Source organism: Dermacentor albipictus, chromosome 5 (assembly GCF_038994185.2).
Source record: "Dermacentor albipictus isolate Rhodes 1998 colony chromosome 5, USDA_Dalb.pri_finalv2, whole genome shotgun sequence".
Taxonomy (NCBI): Eukaryota; Metazoa; Arthropoda; class Arachnida; order Ixodida; family Ixodidae; genus Dermacentor; species Dermacentor albipictus.
The window spans coordinates 166958126-166972829 of record NC_091825.1 but is presented as its reverse complement, the minus strand read 5'-3'; the positions used below and the strand labels follow the sequence as shown (position 1 = coordinate 166972829).

The following is a 14704-nucleotide window of genomic DNA, read 5'->3' as shown; positions in this document are numbered from 1 at the left end:
GTGTTGCTGCCGAGCGTTTCTGTGAAGAAATGCAAAAAATCGATATTATACCATGAACTACTCGTCGTGAGCAAACCTGTTTTAGCGGATTAAAATAAACGCAACTGTTGTAGAAGTCATATATAGCTAGCGTTTGTGATATACGTGTTGCACCGCAGCAGGTATGGCATCATAACTGGATTCCTGTATGCTATGTTTTGGCGATTGTCCATCCGCGCATGAAAAAACCGCAATGGGCTGGTCTGCGCTCCTTCGGCTGGCACTGTAGCGTTGCCTTTGAGAGCTGCATTGTTGTCTAAGAGATTAGCTCTTTGAAAAAATGTTCGCAAAGGAAGACCTCGTAAAAATATATTTGAGACGACCACCATAAGTATACAAGCAGAGAGAACGAGGGTGAACAAACGAAGACACCGCAGAAAGCGCCCGGACAACGCCCGAACTGTAGCAGACGACGGGCGCGAGTCCTTGCCCTGACGTCACGCGAGCGGCGCTCGCAGCGCTTCTGTAGTTCGTTCTCGGCGCTAATAGGTATTTAAATACCTTAGCTGCCCACCTGTTATCTTCTAATTTCCTCAGACGTTTTTCGTATAGGGTTTTACTCTGAGCTTCCCGTGCTTCGAACGATGCCCAGCCCATATCTTCCTGTTTTTCCCGGCCGTGGGCACCTATAGTGCTAACCTTCCCACAGCTCTCTGATTTACTTGTAGACTCGACTGAACCTCTGCCCTTAAACACAGGACCGCATTCCCGAAAGTAAGCCCCGGCACCATTACTCCTGTAGTGAACACAAAAATGCCGCGGATAAGCCGCGGTGCTTCCAGCGCGGAACAGAGCCGACCGCAGTCGACCATAGCCAGCCGGCCGCCGATAGAGGGACGGCGTACAAAGAAAGGGCACATTCACACCGGCGACTCGAGGAGGTCGCGCCATCAAGTTGGTCCCTAAAAGCGGGCAAGGGTGAGCTGTAGAACGCGGCTCAATTTTGCGCCCGCGGGCGAGGAATGGATGGATGGATGGAAGGTAGGAGCGTCCCCTTTGAAACGGGGCGATGGCAATTGCCACCATGCTCAGATTTTTATTTTGCCTTTTATTTGTATCTGTGTTGTGTGTTATTGAATTTCTCGATTTTCTTTAAATACGTCTTCCTACCCTTTTAACCTTATGTCACCTCTCTGCTTTTGAGCCACCAATCCTCCAATCGCCTTTTGCTAATTTCCACCGCACATTTATTTACATGACTATCATTATCGCTGAACCCTAGGGCCTCAGGAAGGGTGACTGAGGCCGCATCGACATCGGGATTGATACCATCACATTTTAGTATGAGGTGTTCCATTGTTTCTACATATTTACCACACACAGTACATGTGTCTTCTTCTTCGTTAAATTTCTTTTTATAGCTCCGTGTTCTAAGACATCCTGATCTAGCTTCAAAGAGTAGGGCACTGCCTCTTGAGTTATCATAAAACGCTTCCTTCCTGATCTGCTGTTTCCAGTATCGATATAGTTCTACGCTATGCTTCTTTTCCATTGAATTTATCCAATTTTTACCTTCCGCATTTTTAACCTGTCGTTTAATGCTCTGTCCTTTTTCGTCCTCGTGTCTGGCATACTTACTGGTTAGCTTCCTAGTTCTTTTCCGCCATTGTGAGTCAACGCTCTTTCTGTATAGGTATTTAAACACCTTAGCTGCCCACCTGTTATCATCCAATTTCCTCAGCCGTTTTTCGTATAGGATTTTACTCTGAGCTTCCCTTGCTTCGAATGATGCCCAGCCCATATCTCCCTGTACTGCTTCGTTTGTGGTTTTCCCGTGGGCACCTAGTGCTAACCTTCCCACAGCTCTCTGATTTACTTCTATAGTCTCGACTGAACCTCTGCCCATAAACACAGGACCGCATTCCCGAAAGTAAGCCCCGGCACCATTACTCCCTTCCAAATGCCTCTCAGTACCTCATACCTGTTGTAACCCCACAATGCCTTATGTTTCATTATCCCGGCATCTCTTCGCCCTTTTGCTAGACTGTTCGTGCTTTTCCGTGTACATCTGCCCTTTGTTTATCCATACCCCGAGATACTTGTATTCGGCCACTTGGGGTATTTCGCGGCCTTGTATTGTAAGCTCCTGATCAGTTGTAACAGGAAGACAGGCCGGAAGCACGCCCTCTCTTGTCGCGCGTGAGGCACAGGGGTGGGGCGAGGGAGGGCCGGCGTATCTTATGTGGTCTACATCCGGCCTCCTCCGGCGTCGCATTCAAATTCCGCGTAGATTCCGAGAGTTCTCGCTGAGAACGATAATTTCCGGGATTGCGACTTGCGGGTCGCGCTCAGCCGGGCTTGCCGGTGTGAACATCAGTCGGCTTCGGTCGCTTTTTGATTGCGAGTCGCAAACGGTCGCGCAACATCCTCAAGTCGCCGTTGTGAATGTGCCCGATCAGTTGGCACCGAGACTCCAAGCCCCACGCTTCGTGTCTGCCTTCCTCGCGCGTGCCAATAATTGGTGATCCGGACGTGATCGCCATGAATCAGCCAAGCGACGCTGACAGCACCACGGTAGCCGTACTTGATGTCAAGCTACCTCCGTTTTGGACTGGCGACCCGGAACTTTGGTTCGTGCAAGTTGAGTCGCAGTTCGCTGCACGCCGCATCACTGCTGACAGCACCAAATACCACCAAGTGGTGGGCAACCTCCCGCCTGCGACGGCCAGCGAGGTGCGGGACCTACTGCTAACGCCACCCGCAGAGAACGCCTACCAGACGCTATTTGGGCTGCTGAGCGCGAGGTCGCGGGATCGAATCCCGGCCACGGCGGCCGCATTTCGATGGGGGCGAAATGCGAAAACACCCGTGTACTTAGATTTAGGTGCACGTTAAAGAACCCCAGGTGGTCAAAATTTCCGGAGTCCTCCACTACGGCGTGCCTCATAATCAGAAAGTGGTTTTGGCACGTAAAACCCCAAATATTATTATTATTACCAGACGCTAAAAGAGACATCGATTCGCCGTGTCGCACCGACAGAGCCCGAGCGTCTCCAACAGCTACTGCGGGAAGCCGAACTTGGCGACCGCCGACCCAGGCAGTTGCTACGCCACATGCAACAACTGGCCGGCGACGCGACAGCAAGCGACGGTCGTTTGGTGCGGGAACTGTTCCTGCAAAGGCTTCCCGCAAGTGTACGGATAGGCCTCACGGCGTCGGGCGAGACAGACCTTGCCAAGATGGCCGAGCTCGCCGACAAACTCATGGCTGTCGCCGTGCCCACAGTCGCGTCGGTGTACGTAGACGCACCGTCCGCCAATACCTTGCAAGAGATGCGAGAGGAAATTTCTCGCCTCGCAGACACCGTCGCAGCGCTGCACTCGAGCGGAAACCAGCGACCACGACAGCGTACCGCATCACAACCACAACAAAGTAGTGTGTGCTGGTACCACCGCAAATTCGGCAACGCTGCACGGAACTGTGTGTCGCCCCGTGAAAATTCGGGAAACGCCCCGGGCCAGCACTGAGGGTGACCAGTGCCCCCGCCCCGCCGGACAGTCGACCATCGGTTTTCTTCCTGACCGATCGGGAAAGAGGTGCTCGTTTCCTAGTCGACACAGGGGCGGAAGTTAGTGTTGTGCCGGCGTCGCCAGCCGACCGCAAACGACCGTGCGCAGCGCCGTTGCAAGCTGTCAACGACGATACCGACGTACGGGCAACGCTCCCTCTCGCTGGACCTGGGCCTCAAGTGGACGTTTCGGTGGATTTTCGTCGTGGCTGACGTAAAATTTGCCATCCTGGGAGCGGACTTTTTGCGCAACTTCGGACTGCTTGTCGATGTCCGCAACCGGCGTTTACAGGACCCCATGCAATGCCCCATGCAATGCCTCCTTTACTAGATGCCTGCCGCGTGACCCGAGAAGCTGGTTCCTGCCCCTCTCCTCTTTACTCTTCCCCACCCGCGTTAACCCGGGTCGGCTGCGAGCTCTAGCTGCGGTGGCCGCTGGAAACCTAAATCATGTAGCCCAGCCTCCGAGATTTTAGCGGCGTTTGTTGCAATCCCGGAGGCAGGACCCACAATCTCTCGTCAAGTGATTGGTCGAGCGCGAGCCAGCCTAGTAATCGTCATTTTCTCCGCAACAGGAAGTGGGTCGGCTGCGAGCGCCGTCTCTCTGCGACTACCCTGAACTACGGGAACCTCCGCTCCAATAGGAAGACTAGCGACGCGGCAGGCATCTAGTAAAGGAGGCATTGCCCCATGTCACAAGCAGAAGTGCGCGGGAAGCCATCCAGGCATCCACCCCTCAGCCCCACGTTCGTAGCACCGCCTGCCCAAGTAACCACGGATATCCGTGGGACGTCCACCATAAGTCCCAACGTCCATCCATCCGGATATCCAACACGGACGTCCGTGGGACGTACAGGAGAAGTCCATATCCTGTTTGGATGTCCGAAGGACATCCCACCGGGATGTCCATGGGACATCCCATTTTGAACGTCCGCTGGCTGTCCATAAATAGGCATGCCCAGGATATACACTAGTGAGTTATATATAAACTAGCATAAATATATTGCCGGAAATTTTAGTTTGTTCATATTATATTTGTTTATTTTTGTTCTCTATCGGACACAGTTCATTCTTTTTTCAAAGCAAAATAAATATATTTCCAACTTGATATCAATTCTGCCCACTTTAACATCGCAGTATTAAAATACGATTTTTTTTTTTCTATCGGTGGGTCATACTAAAAAAATGCTTGTGGATGACTAGCAGAATATATAAGCGCCCATTTGAAGCCACTTATTCGACCCAGAGCCAAGCACTCAAGTTATCCCACGGCCGGTCTCGAGGGGTGCGCGCGCTTCTCTTCTGAAGGAAAGCGCGCGCTCCCCTAGAGACCGGCCGTGGTTATCCCTCATTATGAAAAGTTCCTGATCATAGAGTTTTGGTCCTGACCTCCGAACATGGAGGTTCAGGTTTATCATTGAAACAGGAAGTAAAATACGTTGTTGGGCTAGTTGGTGCATTGTATTAAGAAAAAAACAGCAAAAAAAAAAGACGGACACAGGAAACATACACAAGACAGGTCTCTTCCAGCCTCTTTCCTGTCTTCTCGTATGTTTCCTGTGTGCGCCTGTTTTTGGCTGGTTTCTTAAAACAGGAAGTTGTCTGCAGTGTTCAATTGTGCATACAATAATATCATTATAGGTAACAAAAACAAATCTCAAAGGCTACGCTTTTGGTGGCTGCGTGCGTTGAAAGCGATTACGAAAGCTATAATGCGTCAGAGCCGCCATGCATTGACAGTAATCTCAAAGGCTATGTTTTTCTGGCGCCGACAGCTTTAGCAGAAACTAAAAACTCGAAAATCAGATACCGAATATTCCCAGAATAAGTAAATATTTCACTGTGTAATAATAGAATATTTTAAAAACCTATTTATGTTTGCGTAGATGCACGTGGAAGTGTTACAACCTTGGCAAAGCAGAACGCTGCAGTCATCCAATCCAATCCAAGCTCTAGCCATCGTCGCCACGCCGTTTTTCATTCTGCGATCGTTTTAAGGGCAGCGGAGCAGCGTTTGTCACCTTCCGTGCCTGCCGAAGTCTCCTACTCAGCTACCAAGGTATGACAGCTACATCGATTTCTTTTTTAATTCGTTTGGGTATTGAAATGTGTTTTCTTCACAGGTGCCAGGATGCCTAGACTGCGGGAGAAGCCGCACGCGCGAAAAAGAGCGTCGCTGGAAACAAAGACTATATTCGAGGACTTCGGATCTCGCACCGGCAGCCAGCAGTCAACAGCTCGAGAATTCGCAACTCTAGAACTGTGCAGTGGCGCGCATACCCCGCACGCATGCATTATCATGTGCGTTCGGGCTGTCCCTGCAAACATTTGCACGCCTTGTGATGCTTGTCGCTGCACCGAGGCGACATCGGAAGTTCAGGACGGTGGTTGTGACACTACGCGCACTAAGGACAATGTGCCTTGCTTCCCTGATGGATATACTCTACGTGACGCTTCGGATGGTTCACTTCGCTGTGAGAACGGAACAGGATCCCTTAGGAGAGGTGTACGCACAAGTCAATGCGGGTTTTCTGGTAAGCAGGACCCCGGAGTCTACGTTTGTTTTAGCTACCGCGGACTCTTCATCGGCGCCCTTTGATTCTCCTGGCAAACAGCTTCTCCTGGCTAATGCGCTCATGATCAGAGCTGTAGCCGTCAGTAGCGGCAAGATCGCCTGCTGATCTCTACGAAAATAAAAAAGCTCCTTTTAAAAAAGTGAAGAATATATTAGTTGTTTTTATCTACAAGTTTGTTTAATATCGTGAGAATATGGTCACTACGGCCACGGCGGGGACATTGTAAACGAGAGTACGCATTCGATGGCCAAGTGAGTTTTAATAATTGTAAGAACGCACTACGCCACGAGAAAGAGCTATTGTTTAAAGAAAGTGAAGAATATATTGATTGTTCTTCACGAATAGATCGTTTAGCCACGTCAGAATGTGGAGACATTGGGAACGAGAGTACGCATTTGACGGCAAGTTGACTTACGAGAACGCACTACGTCGCGAATAACATTTAAGCTGCAATACCATTAAGCATGTCCGTGTGGCACCCCGCGAATGACATTAAAGTTTAAGGCATTAGCCAGTTAATGTCATTTTTTGTGCCCGTGTCGCAGAGTGCTAGTGAAGTGATGTAGTCAAGATTAATTCCTTCATGTCATTTCTGTTGCTTTCGCTGCTTAATAATGCTAATTGATGTGTTTTTGCTCTTTCTTTTTATTCCATGCTGCAAACTCAAATGTCAAAGCAGGGTGGGCAATAAGTATTTTTGTTCTGCTGTTCTCTACCTTGTTGTTGTGCTATTGAAATTGCAAGTTTTCTTCTTTATCCGTGTATTTATTTGTTCTTTGAACAGTACGCATATATCTGCTTATTGGTCTTTTTATGTATGTGTATAAGGTGACAATAAACGTTTAATTGTATTTGGAAGTTGGTGTAAGTTCATTTCTCGTTTATTTGAAACAAGAATGCATTCAAGCATTAGACCAATGTAATATATATAATGGTCCGGTGCTTGAATGTGTCCCAGCCACTATTGTCGCTTCAAGGCATGTGTATATCTGGAATATCCCCGGGAAGACACACACACACACACACACACACACACACACACACACACACACACACACACACACACACATATATATATATATATATATATATATATATATATATATCCTGAACGTCCCCTGAATGTCCATGCTGGATGTCCGCGTCGGACGTACTACGGATGCCAAAGCGATTACCTTTGGATTTCCCAGGGACGTCCCTCGGACGTACGTCGGACATTCATGGATATCCCACGGACATCCCGAATATCCAGAAAGGACGTCCGTCGGACGTCGCCCGGATATCCGTGGTTACTTGGGTGGCGCTACACGATTCACCGGCATCCTCGGCGATTTCCCCGAACTGACGCAGCCACCACAGTCCAGCGCGGCCGTCAAGCACCATGTATGCCACCACATTGTCACCACAGGCCCACCAGTTTACGCACGCCCACGTCGCCTGTCCCCGCAAAAGGTGCAAGCAGCTCGACAGGAATTCGACCACATGCTCGAGCTCGGCATAATCCGCCCGTCCTCTAGTCCGTGGGCGTCTCCACTGCACATGGTGCCGAAGTCTACACCAGGAGACTGGCGACCCTGCGGCGACTATCGAGCCCTCAATCAAGCAACCGTGCCCGACCGCTATCCGGTACCTCACATTCATGATGTCACGTCCAGCCTACATGGTGCGGCGATTTTCTCCAAGGTCGACCTCGTGCGGGCGTACCATCAGATCCCCGTGGCTCCAGAGGATGTATCGAAGACGGCGATAACCACGCCATTCGGCCTGTTCGAGTTCCTACGCATGCCGTTCGGCCTGCGAAACTCGACGACCTCGACGACCTACTCATCGCAAGCACTTCACCGGACGAGCATGAGGCGCATCTGCGATCCGTGTTTCAGCGCCTGGCGGAGCATGGGATCCTGGTGAACACGGACAAGTACGAGCTGGGTGCCGAGAAGCTGACTTTTCTTGGCCATGTTGTTTCAAGCTCTGGCATTCAACCTCATCCAGACAAGGTTAAAGCTGTCGAGAAGTTTACACGACCCACCACTAAGCGCCAGCTCCGCGAGTTCCTTGGCCTTGTAAATTACTACCGACGTTTCGTACCTCGGTGCGCGGCCGTTCTACACCCTCTCCACCTCCTGCTGTCGACACACGAAGGTGCTGCTAGGGAGCTGCTGTGGACGGACGACGCCGAAGCGGCTTTTCAAGAGATCAAGAGACACCTCGCCGACGCCACACTTCTCGCCTACCCGCAACCGGGAGTCCCACAGTGCGTCATGGTCGACGCCTCGGACGCAGCTGTGGGTGCTGTCCTTCAACAACTCAACAAAGGAGTATGGCAACCGATCGCTTTCTTTTCTCGGAAATTGACACCCACCGAGCGGCGTTACAGCACTTTCGGACGCGCGAGCTGTTGGCCGTCTACGCAGCAATCCGGCACTTTCGTCATTACTTAGAAGGGACGGAATTCTTTGTAATGACTGATCACAAGCCTCTCACCTACGCCTTACGCTCCCGCCTCTCACCTACGCCTTACGCTCCCTCAAATCTGATGGCGGCACGCATACGGCGTGCCGCCATCATACAGCCCGCGAGCTGAGGCAGATGTCCTACATATCGAAATTCATCACTGACATTCGCCACATAAAAGGAGTAGACAATGCTGACGCCGACGCTCTGTCGCGCAGCCCAGTAAATACCATCACTCACACGGGAATAGACCTCGCAAAAGTGGCGGCCGCTCAACGCGACGATGACGAACTGCGCCGTTTGCCGAAAACATTGATGTCACTCATCCTACAGTGGTTTCCTTTGCCCGGAGCAGGAGACATTTGTTGCGATACATCTACAAGTAGCCCTCGACCATTCGTGCCTGCTTGCCTCCATCAGGAGGTGTACGCTTCGTTACACGAGCTTTCACACCCAGGAATCCGGGCGACCCAGAAGCTGCTCACGGCACGTTTCGTATGGCCTGGCATCAGTGGCGTCAGGGGGGGGGGGGTGCCGGGGGGCATCAGCAACTGGGGGGGCCGGGGGGCCATGGGCCCCGGGTGCAAGGGGCCAGTGAGGGGGGAGGGGGTGTCATATACGTCTGAAGACACCCCTCTTTCCGCCGGCTACACCCGGGGAGGGGGTGACAGAAGACCTATGGGCCCCGGGTGCCAGACGACCTAGCTACGCCACTGCCTGGCATCAACCGCGATTCCCGACAGTGGACTCGCGAGTGTCTTAGGTGTCAACGGTCCAAGGTTCAGCGTCACACGGTGACACCGTTTGAGACTTTTCCAGGGCCAGATGCTCGATTCGACCACATTCATATGGACATAGTCGGACCATTGACACCTTGCCAGGGCCAAACGTACTTGCTCACTTTGGTCGACCGGTTCACGCGGTGGGCAGAAGCTATCCCGATTCCCGACATGACAGCCGAAACTGTTGCTCGGGCTTTTGTCAACCACTGGCTATGTCGTTTTGGTGCACCTTCCTCCATTACAACGGACAGGGGAAGCCAATTTGAGTCTGCGTTGTTCGCCAGTCTGACGAAACTCATCGGCACCTCACGCATCAGGACTACGACCTACCACCCGATGAGCAATGGAATGGGCGAGAGGTTTCACCGGCAGCTGAAAGCAGCACTTATGGCAAGTGAACATGACTCTTGGGTGGAAGCATTGCCTATCGTGCTCTTGGGCATACGCACAGCGTGCAAGGCAGATATCGGCTGCAGCGCTGCGGAACTTGTCTACGGCACGACGCTACGTCTGCCCGGTGATTTCTTCGCATCTGGCCAGCAGCAAGCTCGCATTTCTGCTAGGGACTACGCATCTCGCCTCCGTGACATCATGAACAAGCTTCGAGCTACACCTCCGCGACAGCCCACAGAGAGGAGGACACACGTGAGCAACGAGCTTGAGTCATGTCGTCACATCTCTCTGCGGAACGACGCTGTACGACGACCACTACAAGCACCGTACGATGGGCCATTCAAGGTTCTCCGTCGTGGGCTGGAGACGTTCACTATCGAAATGCGGGGGCGGCGGGAAGTTGTCTCGTTGGACAGACTTAAACCTGCGTACATGGAAACGCAGTCCATGAGACCCACCTCCACCCCGTCGCCCGGAACCCATACAAAAGTGCCTCGTCCCAGGGCAGCGGTTTGCACCAGGGCGGGAAATGCAGCCACGCCTGATACTCGCACCTACCACACGCGCAGTGGCAGACGTCTAAATGCGCCAAATCGCCTAAACCACTAATCACACGAGTGTTTTGTCGTGTTGGTTCCATTCGTGTTCTCACTAGGGGGGGAGTGCTGTAGTGAACACAAAAATGCCACGGATAAGCCGCGGTGCTGCCAGCGCGGAACAGAGCCGACCGCAGTCGACCATAGCCAGCCGGCCGCCTATAGAGGGCCGGCGCACAAAGAATAAAGATCAGTTGCCACTGAGACTCCAAGCCCCACGCCTCGTGTCTGCCTTCCTCGCGCGTGCCAATACTCCCTTCCAAATACCTCTCAGTACCCACACCTGTTGTACCCCCACAATGTCGTATGTTTCATTATCCCGGCATCTCTTCGCCCTGTTGCTATGAGAGACTGTTCGTGCTTTTCCGTGTACATCTGCCCTTTGTTTATCCATACCCTGAAATATTTGTATTCGGCCATGGGCGTCTTGCGCTGGAGTTTGAGGTATAGTAGCGGCGCCTGGTGGCGGCGCGGGAAACGACATCTGGGTTGTACCAGCTTGGGTCGTATTGAACCTTGTCTGTGGCGAAGCACGTTTCTAGGCCGAGTTTTGCGTCGATTCGCACTTTTTTCTGCCCTGTTGCGAGTGCGAAAAGGCTCGTCACTTCTCACAGACCACGCCGACCACGCTGCGAGCTCGCCGCAGCCTATGGGGCTCTTGCACTGCCCAGGGGGCGCTGCGAAAAAGGTGCTAAAAAGCGCCCTCTGTCCTAAAATGGGTCGTACCAAGCTCGGTCGTCTGCTTCGAAAAGCACGTTTACAATATGGACCCGCCACTTTCGGTTGTGTTGTATCACGGCCTGCAGCGAATATCCGGTGCCGAAGATTTTTTCAGGGGTGGCACGCTGCGTAAAGGCAAGAAATTATGCAGTGCTGAATACCTGTATGCCGTTCAAGAATTAAGCGGCGAAGTTTTAGCGCGGTGTCAATCGCAAGTGAAGCGAGTCGCGTATGAAGTGGAACTTCAGGTTAGGTTTGCACGCTGCTAGATTCAGGCGCACAAACGCGAGAAAATGCTTGATATAAATGAATCCACAGCAGTGATAAGCAGACATCATGTGTACGGAACTGCTCGAGCACACGATCGTACGCGCCGCGAAGGCAGCGGTCTTTCGACATGCCGCGAAACGGCGGGCATCCTGCAATCTTTGTTGACTGCTTGCCGCTAAACAAGTAGTTATGCCTCCGTTGTCGTAGCGGCCATCTGTCCCTTTTAGTAACTGGTAATAACTGATGCAATGCATATGAGCTCGCACGTAGGTGCGAATCGCGCTGCAGCGCGAGCTCGTGCGCTGCTCGCTTGACGTCGCTTTTAATGACAGCGCTCGAACATCGATCTGCTGTAATCAATACTACCTTGCTGCGCTGCCTCAACATGCCGACTTGAGGTCAAGTATGAGCACATTTAGCTCTCTAACCTGTGCTGCTCGTAGTGGGGTAGTGAATTGTCACCGAATCAGCCCGGCCATTTGTGGTCATTTGCGCACACCTGGTCACTTAACCACTTCGCATCGGTCGAATTGTTAATTGTCGCTGTGGCCGGCTCTCGAATCGTGAATTACCAGCCATGCCTGCTGCTATGTCGGTGTGCTGTCGGGACTGTAGGTTCAAAAGACCGAAATTTAGAACGCAGATAATCAAGCAAGCTTCAAGACAGGCGAAGCAGTCAGTATATGGCGCGAAGTTTCGCTTACTCAGCGCGACGAACTGCAGCTATGCAGCGCGCCCGACGCTCCACTTCGTGAGGCCTTGAAGGAAAACGGTAGAATCTGATGTTGGGATTCAGGCCTTCTTGTTCATGGCAGCCCACGACGCAGAAGTAATGACGGTGACGCCTTCTCGAGGCTGGGCTAGGTCTCTCCGGATCGGCGTCACCGATTCCGTCTGCTCCCAGCATTACGTGCCACGGCACACGGAGAGCCCGTTTTCGTTAAACTATAGGCTGCGGCGAGCTCGCAGCGTGGTCGACATGGTCTGTGAGAAGTGACGAGCCTTTTCGCACTCGCAACAGGGCAGAAAAAAGTGCGAATCGACGCAAAACTCGGCCTAGAAACGTGCTTCGCCACAGCCAGGGCTCAATACGACCCAAGCTGGTACGACCCAGATGTCGTTTCCCGCGCCGCCACCAGGCGCCGCTACTATACCTCAAACTCCAGCGCAAGACGCCCATAGTTTAACGAAAACGGACTCTCCGTGTGCCGTGGGACGGAATGCTAGGAGCAGAAGGAATCGGTGACGCCTATCCGGAGACCTAGCCCAGCCTCGAAAAGGCGTCACCGTCATTACTTCTGCGTCGTTGGCTGCCATGAACAAGAAGGCTTGAATCTCAACATCAGATTCTACCGTTTTCCCTCAAGTCCTCTCGAAGTGATCGGGCGCGCTGCATAGCTGCAGTTCGTCGCGCTGAGTAAGCGAAACTTCGCGCCATGCTGACTGCTTCGCGTGCCTTGAAGCTTGCGTTCTAAAGTTCGGTCTTTTGCACTTACAGTCCCGACACCAGAGCGACATAGCAGCAGGCATGGCTGGTACTTCACGATTCGAGACCCGGCCACAGCGACAATTAACAATTCGACCGATGCGACGTGGTGAAGTGACCAGGTGTGTGCAAATGAGCACAAATGGTCGGGCTCATTCGATGACAATTCGCTACTCCACGACGAGCAGCGCAGGTTAAGAGAGTTAAATGCGCTCATCCTTGATCTCAAGCCAGCACGTGTGAGGCAGCGCAGCAACGCAGTATTGATTGCAGCACATCGATGTTCGAGCGCTGTCATTAAAACCTACATCAAGCGAGCAGCGCACGAGCTCGCGCTGCAGCGCGATTCGCACGTACGTGCGAGCTCATATGCATTGCATCAATTATTACCAGTTACTAGAAGGGACAGATGGCCGCTACTAGAACGCAGGCATAACTACTTGTTTAGCGACATGCAGTCAACGAAGATTACAGGAGGCCCGCCGTTTCGCGGCATGTCGAAAGACCGCTGCCGTCGCGGCGCGTAGGAACGTGCGCTCGAGCAGTTCGTACATCGCGGCGCGTACCGTCGTGTGCTCGAGCAGTTCCGTACACATGATGCCTGCTTATCGCTGCTGTGGATTCATTTATAGCAAGCATTTCCTCGCGTTTGTGCGCCTGAATCTAGCAGCTAGCGTGCAAACTTTACTTGAAGTTCCACTTCGTACGCGACTCGCTTCACTTGCGATTGACACGGTGCTAAAACTTCGCCGCCTAATTCTTGAACGGCGTACACGTATTCGGCACTGCATAATTTCTTGCCTTTACGCAGCGTGCCACCCCTGAAAAATCTTCGGCGCCCGATATTCGCTGCAAGCCGTGAAACAACACAACCGAAAGTGGCGGGTCCATATTGTAAACGTGCTTTCCGAAGCAGACGACCAAGCTTGGTACGACCCATGTTAGCACAGAGGGCGCTTTTTAGCACTTTTCTTTCGCAGCGTCCCCTGGGCAATGCAAGAGCCCCATTCGGGGTATTTCATGGCCTCGTAAGCTCCTGATCAGTTGTATCGTTGAAAAACATCCCACCGGACTTAACTGCACTAAAACTGAAACCTAAACTGTCTCCTTCGTCTCCACAGTAATTAACCAGAGTTTGCAAATCTTTGCAACGACTTCAGCGCCAGAGTTCCCTCTATAAATTTTTGTAGGAAACTATATGATTTACGCCTGGTTGCCTTGGTGTCCTACCTCCCATTTTAATTGCTGCCTCTGAAGCCAGCCTAGTTACGGTTTCGTTCATTATAAGAAGCAGAATCAGTTTATATGTATATCTAAGCGGTGGTACAATGGATTGCTTACATAAATTTGATTTTTTTTTCGCCATTCACGTTTTAATTCAGTTTGTGAGAGAAAAAGTTTGGTGTGCACGACGTTAATTGGCATCACGTACGCCTTTCGTTGTCGGTATCATCCGCGCTTTTCTAATGTTCCGAAACGAGAACGTTCCTCAGCACGTACATTGTAGGAGCCAAATGTCAGCTTCATCTCTGTATTCTAAGGCTGCATATTTGTTTGCAAGTACCAGCCTGAATTCGTCTGCTTTTACCCTTACTGCGTCTAGGTTGTCCTGTTTCTTGACCAATTTTACTCGCTCTCTCTTCAAGTTGAGGTGAATCCTAGCCCTCACTAACCTATGATCACTGCACTTTACGCTACCTCTCACTTCTACATCCTGCAGTATGCTGGGATCTGCTGGGATCAGCAGAAAGTATGAAAACAATTACATTTATTGTTTCACCATTAGGGCTTTTCCAGGTCAACTTTCTGTTGCTACGCTTCCTGAAGAAGGTGTTCATTATTCGCAGCTTTTTCCTTTCCGCGAATTCTACCAACATCT

At 51.7% G+C, this 14704-nt stretch overlaps 1 protein-coding gene and 1 long non-coding RNA gene across 2 annotated transcripts; both read left to right on the top strand.

The window, feature by feature from the left end:
• Positions 1–2520: 2520 nt before the first annotated feature.
• On the top strand, positions 2521–3507 carry LOC139060356 (uncharacterized). The gene is made up of 2 exons (XM_070539475.1): positions 2521–2712; positions 2980–3507. Exons 1-2 carry the CDS (start codon positions 2521–2523, stop codon positions 3505–3507), a joined length of 720 nt encoding a protein of 239 aa, XP_070395576.1.
• A 1572-nt stretch (positions 3508–5079) lies between these two features.
• Positions 5080–6982, top strand: LOC139060610 (uncharacterized). Its single transcript, XR_011514963.1, has 2 exons — positions 5080–5607; positions 5672–6982. It is a non-coding gene; the product is annotated as an uncharacterized lncRNA (long non-coding RNA).
• The last annotated feature ends 7722 nt before the right edge of the window (positions 6983–14704 follow it).

Bases quoted from the DNA above. Each gene is read 5' to 3' on its own strand.
- LOC139060356 (XM_070539475.1), top strand. From the start codon at position 2,521: ATGAATCAGCCAAGCGACGCTGACAGCACCACGGTAGCCGTACTTGAT. The intron at 2,713-2,979 runs GTGCGGGACCTA...TATTATTACCAG, and splicing joins CGCCTGCGACGGCCAGCGAG to ACGCTAAAAGAGACATCGAT.